Raw genomic sequence first — 14080 nt, 5'->3', positions numbered from 1 at the left:
TCATTCATTTTTTTTTCTTTCTATTAATTAAACGATCAGAGTCCTAGCAAACTTTTATCAGTTTCCCATACGTGTATGGATTTAGAGAAGTATAACATTACTATTTCTATTATTTTTCCTCCTCTGTGAAGGTTTCATAGGACAGATAGACTTGTTAACAAGATCATAATCTAGTATTGGAATTACACTATTCCAGTGAGACGGCAGCACTGATATATATAAAAGGCCCTAAAAATAACAATTATTTATGGTTTATTTTTCTGTGCATCTTAATGCCTCCCACACCCTGCTAGTTACAGCTGTGCTCTCTAAACAGTAGACTGTGTCTTTACAGGTGATCACGTCTCCTTTTTGACCTAATAGATTAGAGTTCTTCCAGGGTGTATGTGCCACAACAGCACATGCAGTGTGTCGTAATAACGTTGATCCCCAACTTGTGTGAAGCATTGTTTCATCCAGTCACATTTGGTCTGACTTTCTTGGAGGTTGATTTTGTGATTGCTTGACACTGATTACAGAAGTAGCTGTCCACAAATCACTCTGCTACAGAAAAATCTTCTTTTTGCTTTTCATTTTTTTCCAAAGTAATCAATATGTAACATGGGACTATAATTTCAGCGTTAACCTTTTTCGTGTCAGAGACCACTCCTTCTCTGCTGTGGTTTGTCTCATAGTTGGTCTTGGAGTTTCTACATTCTGCTCTGTCTTTTCCCAACAGTCTAAATGACCAGTTTGGGTCCAGAGACTGATCACTTAAAGGAAGTTTTGTTGGTTACAGAAAACTTGTGGAGACTGCAGTACCTTAAATGAAGTGCCATTCCATTACTTCTGTAGTTCACAAATCATTTCCTGTAGTTTTAGTACTTTTGTTTAGGGGTGGGGTTTTTTTGTTTCTATTATTCTTCATCTGTCAGTATACTTGTTAGTTTACATGTATCAGTGTTTCAGAACAAACAGAAAACCCAAACCCGTAAGGTTGAACAAGGCACATAGATCTGCTGACTTTGTTGTCTAGTACATTGTCTCAGTTCAAATAGTTTTTTGGGCTTGGGGTTTTGGTTGGTTGGTTTGGTTCTCTGGTGGGATTTTGTTGTGTTGGTTTGGGGAGGGGAGTGTGTGGTTGGTTGGTTTGTTTGGGGTTTGGTTTTTGTTTGGTTGGGTTTTACTGATGCTTTACATAAAGCATCCTTGATAACCTATAGCATACCCCATCATGAGCTAATAGAATAAAGGCTTCCTTTCAAATTGCCACCTGGATGCTTTTTTCCCTGTGACTTTAATAATGGTCTTAAATAGTTCTCCATTTTCAGCCTTTTCAAGAGGCAAACATGTTGGCAGTTACTTAGCTTTGTCAGTTATGTTGAAAAGATCAGTGGGTATGTGGCCAACTGTATTAGTTCCTTTAGCAGCTACTCTTTTAAAAGTTGTGGCATCTGATATTTTAGAAAAGACTCAGCTCTGTATCTCAGGAATTGCTGTGTTCAGATGGATACTTGTGCTTTCCAGTACTACTGTCAGTGTCATCTTATGTTGGAGTGTGGAAATTGCTTTAAGGAAAAAGGGAAATTATCTGTAGTAATATTCCTGACTTATGCATACAAATATAAATTAATATTCTGAGAAAATGACTAATTTATCAGGTGAAAATTAGAAAAAGATAAATTAGAGGGTTTTTTTTGTGAAACAGCCCACTGTCAGCACACTGTGTAGTGCTTCACTAAGAGCCTATAGAAAGAATTTGCTATTTTTGCATATTTGTTCTGGACATTCTTCACACTGAGCTGATCACCTGAACTGCTTTGATCTTGTACCCAGACCAAAAATAATACAGAAGAAAAGTGTGGAGGAAAAACAGGGTTTGTTTGTTTTTTACAGATGAGATGAACATGTTTGTTGAGCAGTCAGATGAGGATCAGCAGAGAAGGGGCAGGACTTTTTTGGGCAGTAGGGTTTGTCAAATCACTCAGGTTGAACATGGAATTTTACCTGGAGTGTGGTTTTATTTATAATTAGCTTAGTGTGGTTTGCATTGTATTGTTTCTATGTGTCTGGTAGAACTTGCTAGTCCATCTGTTCATTTAGGTTCATGCTAAAAATAATCATTTGAAAACTCTTGACTGTTTCTATGTGGATTTGAGAGAACAAGTGTTTCTCCCCTTAGCTGCATGAATTAGTTCAGAACTGACAACACAGATCTGTGAGGCTGGGGAGGCTTGGCATCACCGCTACTAGGAATAAAAGCTGTTTGCTTTGTACCAAGAAAAGAATGAGCTTTCTCAAATCTTTGTTTAGAAATAATTCAAATCGGTGTTCTTTCTATTTACAGTGTCTGAGCAACACACCTCCTCTTACAGAATACTTCCTCAATGATAAATACCAAGAAGAGCTGAATTTTGACAATCCTTTGGGAATGCGAGGTGAAATAGCAAAATCTTACGCAGAGCTTATCAAGCAAATGTGGTCAGGAAAATACAACTATGTGACCCCAAGAGCATTTAAGGTCAGTAGGGAATTTAACCTGAATGTACTTTGTCATTTGGCGTTGCTGTTTAAGTATACAAAACTCATGGAAATATGTGAGAATAAGAATTTTGAAGTGATATTCATCAATATGCAGACCATTCATTTAACTGTTAAAACACTTGGGTGTATATTTAAGTATTCAAGGCCAGGTTGGACAGAGCCTTGGGTGGCATGGGTTAGTGGGAGGTGTCCCTGCCCATGGCAGGGAGATTGGACCTAGATGATCTTAAGGTCCTTCCCAACCCAAACCATTCTATGGTTCTATGAGCTGCCCTTGTGCTTTGGTTTTTTGAGAATTAGTTTTGGCTTCCTGTCTCCATTGAAAAGCTTGTCTTTTATAACTTTACACATTTTACCTTTTCAACTTTCTTTTGTTGCATATTGGAAGTATGTATTCTTTGTAACAGTTCAGGTACCAGAAGTATTTGTGTTTTTACTTTTTTTAGACACAAGTGGGACGATTTGCACCCCAATTTTCTGGTTATCAGCAGCAAGACTGTCAAGAGCTACTGGCTTTTCTCTTGGATGGATTACATGAGGATTTGAATCGAATTAGGAAGAAACCTTACATTCAGTTAAAGGATGCAGATGGGAGGCCAGACAAGGTAATGTTTTGGTATTGATCTTCTTTTTAGTCAAGGCCATACACTGCAAGATCCTTCTACATGATTGTGCATTGAAAAGTTGGGACACTGATTGTGTGTGGCTTTTTCTGGAAGAGATTTCAGGAAATAATGCAAGACCTTGAAATGGAGATCTTCAAATACTGTGTAAATTTCAGGTTATTCAGAAGACAATTGGGTGGAGTGGAAGGGTGTTAAAAGAGTTGGAAAAGCAATTTCCATTCTGTTGTTCTGTTATTCTTATACCTACACTATGCAGCATTCTGTCTTTCTCTAGTACTCTTACTTTAGGAAAACTCTTCTAGCATTGAGTTACAAGCATTCTTGCTTGTTTCTTACTATTCATTTCTTCATATTCATAATTCTCACTATTCATTTCTTACTACTTTGTCATAACCCAGGTCATGCTTTCATTACAGGTGGTTGCTGAAGAAGCCTGGGAAAACCATTTAAAAAGAAATGATTCCATCATCGTAGATATATTTCATGGCCTTTTTAAATCCACCCTGGTTTGTCCTGAATGTGCTAAGATATCTGTAACCTTTGATCCTTTTTGTTATTTGACACTTCCACTGCCCATGAAAAAAGAGCGCACTTTGGAAGTTTATTTAGTTAGAATGGATCCACTTGCAAAGCCTATGCAGGTAAGCTTCTAAATTTATATACAAAATTTCTGATTCATGTGGCATTAACAATGAATCTGAGTTGCTTTATATTGTTTAAATGTATAAGTAGAGTCAGCAAATCCAGCAAGCTTTAGTGTTCTGAAATCCCACTTAGAAAGCCTGAGGAAGGCTATACATACCTTCTCATGTTTCTGTTGATTTCAAAGAAGATATTGATAATTTCCTTATGGTTGTCTTAAAAAGGCTTCTTAATTTTTAAAATATATGCTGTCTTCATTTCTTATTTTAATGTTGCTTTAAATAATATGAATGGTTATTAGAATACTTGTACACTTAATCCAGTCTTAATTTCACATGAGATTTATTTGTAAAGGATATCTCTTTTGCCCCTTTTGTTTTTTTTAGGAAGGTGGTCTTGTACCCCTTAGAATGGCATGAAACAATGTACATAGGTTACGGTAACAAGATCATGATAAATGGATCTATTATAGGGTAAGCCAGGATAAGGGAAATAAATAGGACACAGGCAATTAGGCAGACCTGCAAAAAGCCTTTAACACCTAATGTCAGAGTACTATAGGAGAGAAGGTGGGGGGGAAAGGGAGTATTCTCAAAGGCAGTATGAATTAAGGAAGTCAGAGGTAAAGGGACATGTATTAACTGTTGGGAGATGAGCCTGCTAGAGATTCAGTTATTTGTGAGAACTGGTTTGCACAAGGGACACACAGTAGTTGAGGGTGACCCTGTGTGATATGTGAGATGGCTATGCAGGAATGAATAGATTTTTGGGAAGAGTACGAGTTCAGTACTTTTGTGAGTCTAAATAACTAAGACTTAAGGAGATACAAGACATGCTGTACTTGGCAATTAATTGCAAAGTTATAATACCTTCTTTCTAATTAATCCTGTCATTATTTATTATGCAAATAACAGGTAAGAGTCCTATGTGGAGTTTCATTTCAAACTGCAGAGAAGCCACAGGGAGGTTTTCTTTGACTGTTAATCATCAAGTTCTCTCTCTGCATGGGAGATTAAAATCAGTCTTTACCCATTGCCTACCATTGCTTTTTTATTCCCAGTAATACTTTATGAACAACTGGTGTTGTATTCAAAATTTAAGAATCTAGTAAATAGCATACATACTATTTAAATGCTTAAATAGGCAGGTGCTGTTGAAATAGAAATCTTAAGTGATTGCTGCTGTTAGTCTTACGGAGAAAATAAAATAACATTAAAGAAAAACTTTGTGTAAACTGATAAATGTAGTGTTCGAAGTGTGCGTGATTGTATGAGTAAAGCTGTGAAGGTAACTACTGCTTTTTCAGTAGCTTTTGGAATTTGTGTTAGTTGATTTCCATACTTTGCACCTTAAGTTCAAGAATCTGAAAGAAGTACATGAAACATGCTGAACATGTGATAAGTTATTTGGTTTTTTTCTCTTGTATATTTGTTCTCTTAAGAAAATAAAGTGACATTTTGTTCTTTTTTTTTAGTACAAAGTAGTTGTTCCCAAAATTGGAAACATATTGGATCTTTGCATAGCACTGTCGGCTTTGTCTGGTGTTGCCGCAGATAAGGTGAGAGTGATTTCTTATAGGAAGCACAACAATGAACATTTCAACACATACTAACCTGATTTAATGATGTATACTCCATTTTCTTTTTAGATGATTGTTACTGATATATACAATCACAGGTTCCACAGGATATTTGGCATGGATGAAAATCTGAGTAGCATTATGGAACGTGACGACATTTATGTGTAAGTGCAGATACATGTTTCGTGTATCTTTGCAGTTTGTTGTTTGCAAAAGATTAAAAGGTAGGCATAAGATAAAGACAAATATTGGGGGTTTTGGTTATTTTTTTTATTATATTCCCTTTATTGCCTCTTAAATGATAGTTGTCCTTTGTATTTCTTCTAGATTTGAAATTGCTATCAATAGAACGGAAGATACAGAGCAAGTTATAATTCCTGTTTGTTTAAGGGAAAAGTGCAGGTACACTAGCTACAGCCATAGTGGTTCTTCACTCTTTGGTCAACCTTTTCTCATAGCAGTGCCTAGAAACAATACTGAAGATAAACTGTATAACCTGCTGCTGCTAAGAATGTGGTAAGATTCTTGTTTAAAGAAAAACATGTTTGCTATGAATAATGCTAATAATCTTAATCAGTAGGAACATGTGTTTACATGCATTGCTTACAAACTGCGTAGATTTGAGTACTTAATCTTTTATTTGCTTTCTGTTACATGTATTAAATCTAAATTTTAGCCACTTGAGACATGAACTAGTGTGGATTTTAATTTGTTTTGGGGTTTTTTTGGTTGGTTGGTTGGTTGGTTGGTTGGTTGGTTGGTTGGTTGGTTGGTTTTTTGTTAGCATGACTTCATCCAAAAACTGTTTGAGAAAAGAGCAGAGAGTCAATGTGTATTGTCAGTTTGGGGGAATTAACTATGCTGTATACATAGCTGTTAAGATTTGGTAAAATGGAAGTGCTTTGTCAGTTACTCTGCTGTGATTATAACACCTGTATCTACTATGCAAGCACATATGCTAATTTATGTTGTGAAAGTACATGGTTAGATACTTTCTGAAACTAGGCTGGAATAAGTGTCATTATGCGGAAGAAATTAGAATCATTTAACATACAGTTTTAGATTCATGCTTCACTTTCTGTTGGTGTAACTTCCTCTGTAAGTGGACTAATTTCCTTGTGTAAAAATATACGGTTAATGAACAGTTAAAGAACTGAATTCTGGACAAGCAGACTAATAAAAAAGAATCGAGTTGTATAAAATCAAGTAACTGCCAAAAGGCAAGCAGAATTTCAGGTGTACCTGTAGTAGTACACATCAGGCAATGAAACTCTTTATTCTGACTAAATCAGAAAGGAGCGCAGGAATACAGAACACTAGAAAAGATTTGCTGTAACCATTGGATTTTTTGGCTTGAAGAATGTAAATATTTAAAAATCTGTTGGTTCTAACTATTGTTTCATTTTCTATATTTAGCCGATATGTAAAAACATGTACCGAAAGCGAGGACACTGAAGGAACCCTACATTGCTGTAAGGACCATGGTATCAATGGTAACGGCCCGAATGGTATACATGAAGAAGGATCTCCAAGTAAGACTGGAATATCTAAGATTGTTTAGTATTTTGTCTTCAATTTGAGGCTGAAGTTAATTCTGTAGTGTCCTTCAGTAGTTATTATTCTGCTTAATTTCTTCCTCCTTACTCTTCTGACTGTTTCAGGTGAAATGGAAACAGATGAACAAGATGATGAATCCAGCCAGGATCAGGAACTTCCCTCAGAGAATGAAAACAGCCAGTCAGAAGACTCAGTGGGAGGTGACAATGATTCTGAAAATGGATTATGTACTGAGGATACTTGCAAAGGTCAACCACTCATGGGACACAAAAAGCGATTGTTTACATTCCAGTTCAATAATTTAGGCAATACTGACATAAACTACATCAAAGATGATACCAGGCATATTAGATTTGATGACAGGCAACCTAGGCTTGACGGTAAGTCATGGGGAGCATGTTGGGCAGCACTTGATCCTGATACTTTTTTTCTAACTCCACTTCCATAGAATAGTGTTTTGTTCACTTGTTGTGCTATTCAGTCTATCTTCTTATCCAGTAGTAAATGCTGTATAAATAATGAATTTGTTACTGCAGTTAACTCATAAAAATACAAAAATTGTGTGTGCTTCTCTTTCTAATCTTAAATTCATGCTAGCATTGTTTGTTTTGAAGAGTGTTTGCCTGAAGTTAATACAATTTCATGTAAAGCAAGAAATAATATTAAAAGAAAACATTTTTTTAATCTTAGAAAGATCTTTCCTTGCTTTGGATTGGGATCCTGAGTTGAAGAAGAGATATTTTGATGATAGTGCAGCAGAGGTAAGCTGTTCATGTTGCTTCCAGTTTCCAGCACTAATAGAACTTAAATGTGAAAAATACAACTTAATTAATGTAAGGGATTGTATGTCTTCAAAAGAAACAGCTGTTTTGGTTTGGATTTTTTAATTCCCCACATTATTTGGAGTAAATACATTGTCATAAATAAGCTTCTTTACACATCTAATTAATTAGTAAATCTGAGGCTTGCTAATTTGGAATTAAATCTGAAGATGTGAAAACTTTTTGCTTGAATGGTTTCTGATCAGTTTTTCCATATATAGGAGCTTTGTAGTTACTGTTTATAGTAAGACGACATCACTAAAATGAGTTTTGTTTCATTTGTTCTCTTAACTCAAGAAATACTTCTCTTTAGGATTTTGAAAAACATGAAAGTGTGGAATATAAGCCTCCCAAAAAGCCTTTTGTGAAATTAAAAGATTGCATTGAGCTGTTCACAACAAAGGAAAAACTAGGTGCTGAAGACCCATGGTAAGAACAAAACAGTTAAAATTATGTTCTATTGTGTATTTGTCAAAATGTAATCGAAACCACATTTGAACATTAACAGAGATACTTAATTGATTTAATGGCATTTTGAATCTTGAAGTCATTTCAAGCATAGCTGGAAGTTCTCAGTATGTTTTCTTGTTTGATCCATTGCTTAACTGAAATCATTACCATATACAGAAGGTTATGTTTATGTAGGAGAGAATTAGTGCATTCAGAATTAGGAGGAAGGGTAAATCCATAAGATATTCTAGCCTGTGAACTGTGACCTGCAGTGAATGAATAACATTGTGCCAAATCCAATACAGTGTTTCAAACATTCCTTTGAGATGAGGCTTGGTGCATATTGAAGGGGCTTTTTATGTAGATATATAACTTGCCTTGCATTGACACATGAAATCGGGGTTTGTGGGGTAGTGAATGTCTATAGTCAGTAGAGCCTCTCAAATTCATATTCCAACCAGTAAGTTTTTCGTGGAGGCTTCTGATTCATGGTTCTTCCAAATTGCAATTAGTTAGGAGCTGTATGTGGCTACTCACAATTATAGGATGTTCCCATAAGATCCTTCTTCTCCAGGAATCTTGTAGCAGTTAAAAAACTTTCATCAACACCTGGACCTCAGAACTAGGTTTAAAAAGAGGGTCTGCTGCTTTCTCTTTTGTGGATACTTGAAAGTTTTGGAGAATTCCAGGCTTTGTCACCAGAGATCCTCCTTTATGTGGGAGGGGAGGAGGCTGACCTCATTTTTTGGTTTATATCTGGGTATTAATCACAGGTGAAATGAGATAGGAGGAGGAAGAATTTGACAGTTGAAACTTGGAAGAGCCACAGTTGTCTGTTATTTATGGCTTTTCATACAATCAGCTTTCCTGAAGTATTTTCATAACCCTTCATCTTTTTTTTTTTCTTTTTTTTTTTACAAAATATCAGAAAACTGTGTTTTAACCAATGGTAGAGGGACTCCTATAGAAGATGGGAATCCTGTATTGGGGGTGCTACTTTTGTGTTCAAAATACTGTTAGGCATTACTGTGAGCATGCTTGCACACTGTCACTAGAGTGGAAGGGAGATCAGTGGCAGAAGATGGTGTGTGTGTGTGTGTTTCAGCTCATTCAGTTACGGCTTTCTCTACAGTAATGTATTTTAGTGTCTATATGGACTGCAGTTTTTAAAATACATATATATATGTTGGGTTTTTTTTAGGTATTGTCCAAACTGTAAAGAACATCAGCAAGCTACCAAGAAGTTAGACTTGTGGTCACTGCCCCCCGTACTGGTTGTCCATCTAAAGCGCTTTTCCTACAGCAGATACATGAGGGACAAGTTGGACACATTGGTTGACTTTCCAATTAAGTAAGAAACTAAGTATTTTGGTGCTAGAAGTGTAAAAGCATGACTGGAGCGCATGTTTAATTCAGCAGTTATATGAAATGGTTTTGTTCTTGGCTTCCATGCATGTATTCAGTAACTACTGATAACAAAATGCTTGTAGGTGAAAGATATCAACTTGGAAAAATAACAGTAATAGATAACCACATGCTGGGCTGCATCAGAAGGAGCGTGTCCAGCAGGTCAAGGGAGGTGATTCTCCCACTTCACTCTCATGAGACCCCCCCAGCTTGAGTACTGCATCCAGCTCTGGGGCCCCCAAAATAAGAGAGACATGGACCTGCTCAAGCAAGTCCAGAGGAGGACCATGAAGATGATCAGAGGGCTGGAGCACCTTTCCTACAAAAACAGGGTGAGAGAGTTGGGCTTATTCAAGCCTGGAGAAGAGAAGGTGCCAGGGAGACCTTGTAGCAGCCTTCCAGTACCTAAAGGGTGCCTACAAGAAATCTAGAGAGGGACTTTTTACAAGGGCACATTGTGACAGGGTAAGAGGGATTAGCTTTAAGATGAAAGAGGGTAAATTTAGATTAGATATTAGGAAGAAGTTCTTTACTATGAGGGTAGTGAGACACTGGCAGATGTTGCCCAGAGAAGCTGTGGCTGCTCCATCCCTGACAGTGTTCAAGGCCAAGTTGGACACAGGGGCTTGGAGCAAGCTGCTCCAGTGGAACGTGACCCTGCCCATGGCAGAGGGGTTGTAACAAGATGATCTTTAGGGTCCCTTCCAACCCAAATCTTTCCATGATTCTGTAAGTGTAGAAAAACTCTTATCAATAGTTTTGGCCAAGATTGCTGGTTTCTATTCCACTCCTCACTGAGACACGCACTCATTGTAGTGCAGTGTATGTTTTACTTGTGGGTAATATAAAGTAAAGAGCTCAAAGACCACCAAAATGTGAAATGGTTAAAAATTTTATTAACATGACCTTCTTTTGGTTGTTTGTTTTTTGTGTGTTTGGTTTTGTTTTGTGTTTTGTTTTGTTTTTTAAAACAGTGACTTGGACATGTCAGAGTTCCTTATTAATCCCAATGCAGGGCCTTGCCGCTACAATTTGATCGCTGTTTCCAATCATTATGGAGGAATGGGAGGAGGGCATTGTAAGTTGATTTCAAATATCATCATTCTAAAGTCAGCTTTCTTTCTGTGTTTATTTTGGGTTAAATACTGATCACTTTGAATCAATGGCTTTTTTACTGGTTGAGGGATTATATTTTTTTCATCACCCTGAAATTCTTTCACAAGTGTTTTAACACAAAAATCTATATGAAATGAGCTTTCAAGATGATTGTAGGTTCTTTTACATTTATAGCTGTGCATATTGTGGAAAGAGAAAACGAGATCTCTAAAAGAGCTACTGTACTCTTACAACTGATTTTGTCTTACGCCTGTATTTTTGTACATTGAGCATCTCCTTGAAAGAAGAGGGAAAAATTAAAAAGTGATTGAGGGATTTTATTTTGACTGTTTCTTGTCGCCATATGCTCTCTTTAAGAAGGGGAATGTTATTGGTTAAGCTTTCTTTGCTTAAAAAACCCTAACAAGTGTGTGAAAGTTTGAATCTAATTGTGATAGGTTTTAGTTAGCTAAATGTCAAGTGTTTCACAGTAACAGACTCCAGCAACTGATCGAGTTACATCTATGAAGATAAGGGTCCTCAGACATTGTACTTTTTTGTCCTAGATACTGCTTTTGCAAAAAATAAGGATGATGGAAAATGGTACTACTTTGATGACAGTAGCGTGTCCACTGCATGTGAGGACCAAATAGTGGCAAGTACCTTTTGTGTTTCTAAAACTGGGACTGTTGATAACGTTCTTCTCTTGAGGGAAGGCAAATGAAGAGTAAACTGTGAACCTTGCAGTAAATGTGTAGGTAGTAGTTTGTGTTCTTTCAAAGGACAACACAAAACCAAACTGAATTGTTCCAACATGCAAAAATAACTTACATGAAAGCTTTGGATTTCTTTGTAATTTTACTCTGTACACTTGGAAGAAGAGGGGGAAAAAAGGATAACTTGGATTGTAAATGATTTGTCTGGAGTCTCATAAGCATATCACACTTCTCTCTCTTCTACAGTCCAAAGCAGCGTATGTGCTCTTCTACCAGAGACAGGACACAATCAGTGGAACTGGCTTTTTTCCTCTTGACCGGGAAACTAAACAAGGTGCTTCAGCTGCCACAGGCATCCCACTAGAAAGCGATGAAGACAGCAATGAAAATGATAACGATATAGAAAATGAAAATTGTATGCACACTAACTAATGGAAGAACTAGAAGCCATAAGAGACTTTCTTACAGGGGATACCTATTGAAAGAGGGAAATTGCCCACCAAATTAGAAATAAAAGTCTGAGATGGGGAATTTCAGATAACAGAATGTAAATCTTTATTAAATTTTAACATGTGCAGTACTTGAAGTGAAACAATAAAAACTTAAACAGAAATTGTCTCTAATGCATTTACAGTCTTGTATTCACAAGCTATATATAGGAAATCACAAATAAACCCCTTTTAAGTTTTCTGCTGCTGTTCTGATGAATTATGTTTTCTTCTGTTTTGGATGTGAGTTAATAACTAAAATGTTAAATCTGTGGACTTCTGACATTTATTTTCATAGCACTGCAAGAATACTACTGCCAAGTTTAGTTTCTGATGAATATATACATGTTCTTTAGGCTGTCACAGAGATTACAAGTAAAAATGTCATAAATACATAAGCAGTAGTTTTCTTGAAACAGCAGATTTTTGTTTCTCCCTCAAATTTACTCTTTTTTTCTAAATTTGGTCACAATAGAAGAAATAGCTTGAAAAGGTGTTTTAACCTTTTGTGATATAGTTGAGCATCCAGAATATTATGTTCATCTTACTGCTGCTGTGGAACAGGTTCTGGATTTCATGCTGCATTAACAAAAAGTTTCTCAATTAACTGTAAGTATCCTTTGTTGCTTGTTGGAATCTACTCTGCAGACATAATTCCTGTTATCTCGCTTCTAAGAAATGCATAATTTTAATCTGGTGTCAGTCCAAAATCTAAAATTGTGCTGTAAGTTCTTTCTCCCCAGTTTTTGTAGTTTGACAGCTTGCAAACTACTCTGTAATAGGGTCAGAGTTAATAGTATTCTGTATCCATAGTAATGACTGTGTATCGGGGCTTAGATGAGATTGTTTTCAATAGAACCTGCCTTTAAATTGTTAATGAAGAAAACTATTTTAAAGGTAGGCTTGTTAATTTTCTTTGTGTGTTCCTGATGGAATTCACCATAGCCTTACAGCATATCTGAAAAGGTAACTCATTATAAGAGAATTGGCATTTGCATGTTCAAGTCAGAACCTGTACAGTATATAAGGCGTACAAACGTTGAGTTGGGTTTTAGTTAATTATATTCAGGGGTCCAGGATGCCAAAATAAGTTTGAAACATGTTTTAATTTGCTGCTTTCCCTTTGGTCTAGTTGGAAGAATGTATTGATGATTTGTATACAATACTGCCTTTGCAGGGGCTCTTTAAGTGCAGGGGCACATGTCACATATCTGCTACCTGGAGACTTGCTTTGTGTCCCACTGTTCAAACAAATAACTTAAAAAAGGAGAAAAGTATGATGTTCTTCACTTGAACTAATCAAATACAATAGGTTATAAATTGTGTATTGTAAATAAAAGTTCACTCTGTGAGTGCACATTTTGGTAAATTATTTATTTATGTTAGCATTACAAAGTTTAAAAAAAAAAAAATTGCATTTGACCAGGATATAAATAAGGTATTGTTGGACATGGCTTTGCTTTATACCTTGATATTAAAACTGGTGTTTTCATCCTGGTATTTTAAAGCTGCTTTGAGTTCTTTTTTTCTTTTTTTTTCTTTTTTTTTCCTTTTTTTTTTTAATGTAAACTAACCTCCTGCATGACAGAGGTTAAAATTTTGTCTGCACTTGAGTTCACTTGGGTTTACATTTGAAATGCGCATGTTTATTTATACAGATTTCAATAAAGCTATTCAAGGCCTTACTTAGTCTTCCATTTTCTTACAAATGCTTCTCCCACACTGCTTGTGTAATGGGTGATCTTTGTCTAAGACTTATATTATTGGTTAATAGTACATCCAGGAGACAGCAGATATGAAAGGAGTTCTCTCCTGTCATTGCCTGGCTCTAAAAACATTTATAAGGCTTTTAAAAAAAAAAATAGATATTGTCATAAAAACCTATTAGTTAGGTTTGAAAAGTAAAACTAAAACAATAGTTATATAACTAATAATACTACAACAATAATCAAATGGGAAGTTACTGACTCTGAGGTGGTTGGTGGACTGAGGTGATACATTTAAGATCAGACAAAGCAGTATAGTGGGGGGGGGGGAATGATACAAGCTTTTGGCTTAAAACCTTGTAGTTAGGTGTGGAATTCATAACCCAATACAAAGCTGTGTACTCTGTTAGATTGTGAGTTTAATTTGCTTATTTTAATTGGAGCACGTGAGAGATTTATCTGTGGAGTAA

General features: G+C 36.1%; 1 protein-coding gene across 9 annotated transcripts in view; it reads left to right on the top strand.

Moving 5' to 3' along the window:
- Positions 1 to 13589, top strand: part of USP15 (ubiquitin specific peptidase 15) — a 60319-nt gene extending 46730 nt beyond the window's left edge. For 6 of the 9 annotated variants that reach the window (XM_061348521.1, XM_061348520.1, XM_061348523.1 and 3 more), the window contains 13 exons: positions 2327 to 2500; positions 2970 to 3128; positions 3566 to 3790; positions 5266 to 5349; positions 5440 to 5534; positions 5698 to 5886; positions 6787 to 6902; positions 7032 to 7307; positions 7618 to 7688; positions 8062 to 8177; positions 9400 to 9549; positions 10580 to 10683; positions 11267 to 13589. In XM_061348521.1, coding sequence (XP_061204505.1) covers positions 2327 to 2500; positions 2970 to 3128; positions 3566 to 3790; positions 5266 to 5349; positions 5440 to 5534; positions 5698 to 5886; positions 6787 to 6902; positions 7032 to 7307; positions 7618 to 7688; positions 8062 to 8177; positions 9400 to 9549; positions 10580 to 10683; positions 11267 to 11424 — 1917 coding nt within the window. In that variant the 3' untranslated portion in view covers positions 11425 to 13589. Of the gene's footprint in view, positions 1 to 2326; positions 2501 to 2969; positions 3129 to 3565; positions 3791 to 5265; positions 5350 to 5439; positions 5535 to 5697; positions 5887 to 6786; positions 6903 to 7031; positions 7308 to 7617; positions 7689 to 8045; positions 8178 to 9399; positions 9550 to 10579; positions 10684 to 11266 lie in introns of those variants that run through there. The other 3 variants (XM_061348530.1, XM_061348529.1, XR_009724747.1) reach the window with 2 other exon arrangements.
- The last annotated feature ends 491 nt before the right edge of the window (positions 13590 to 14080 follow it).

The sequence above is a fragment of the Neopsephotus bourkii genome, unplaced genomic scaffold (genome assembly GCF_033783945.1).
Source record: "Neopsephotus bourkii isolate Nb327-2 ecotype Australia unplaced genomic scaffold, CSIRO-AGI_Nbou_v1 NB_359, whole genome shotgun sequence".
NCBI lineage: Eukaryota > Metazoa > Chordata > Aves > Psittaciformes > Psittacidae > Neopsephotus > Neopsephotus bourkii.
This window is presented reverse-complemented; position numbering and strand designations above follow the sequence as displayed.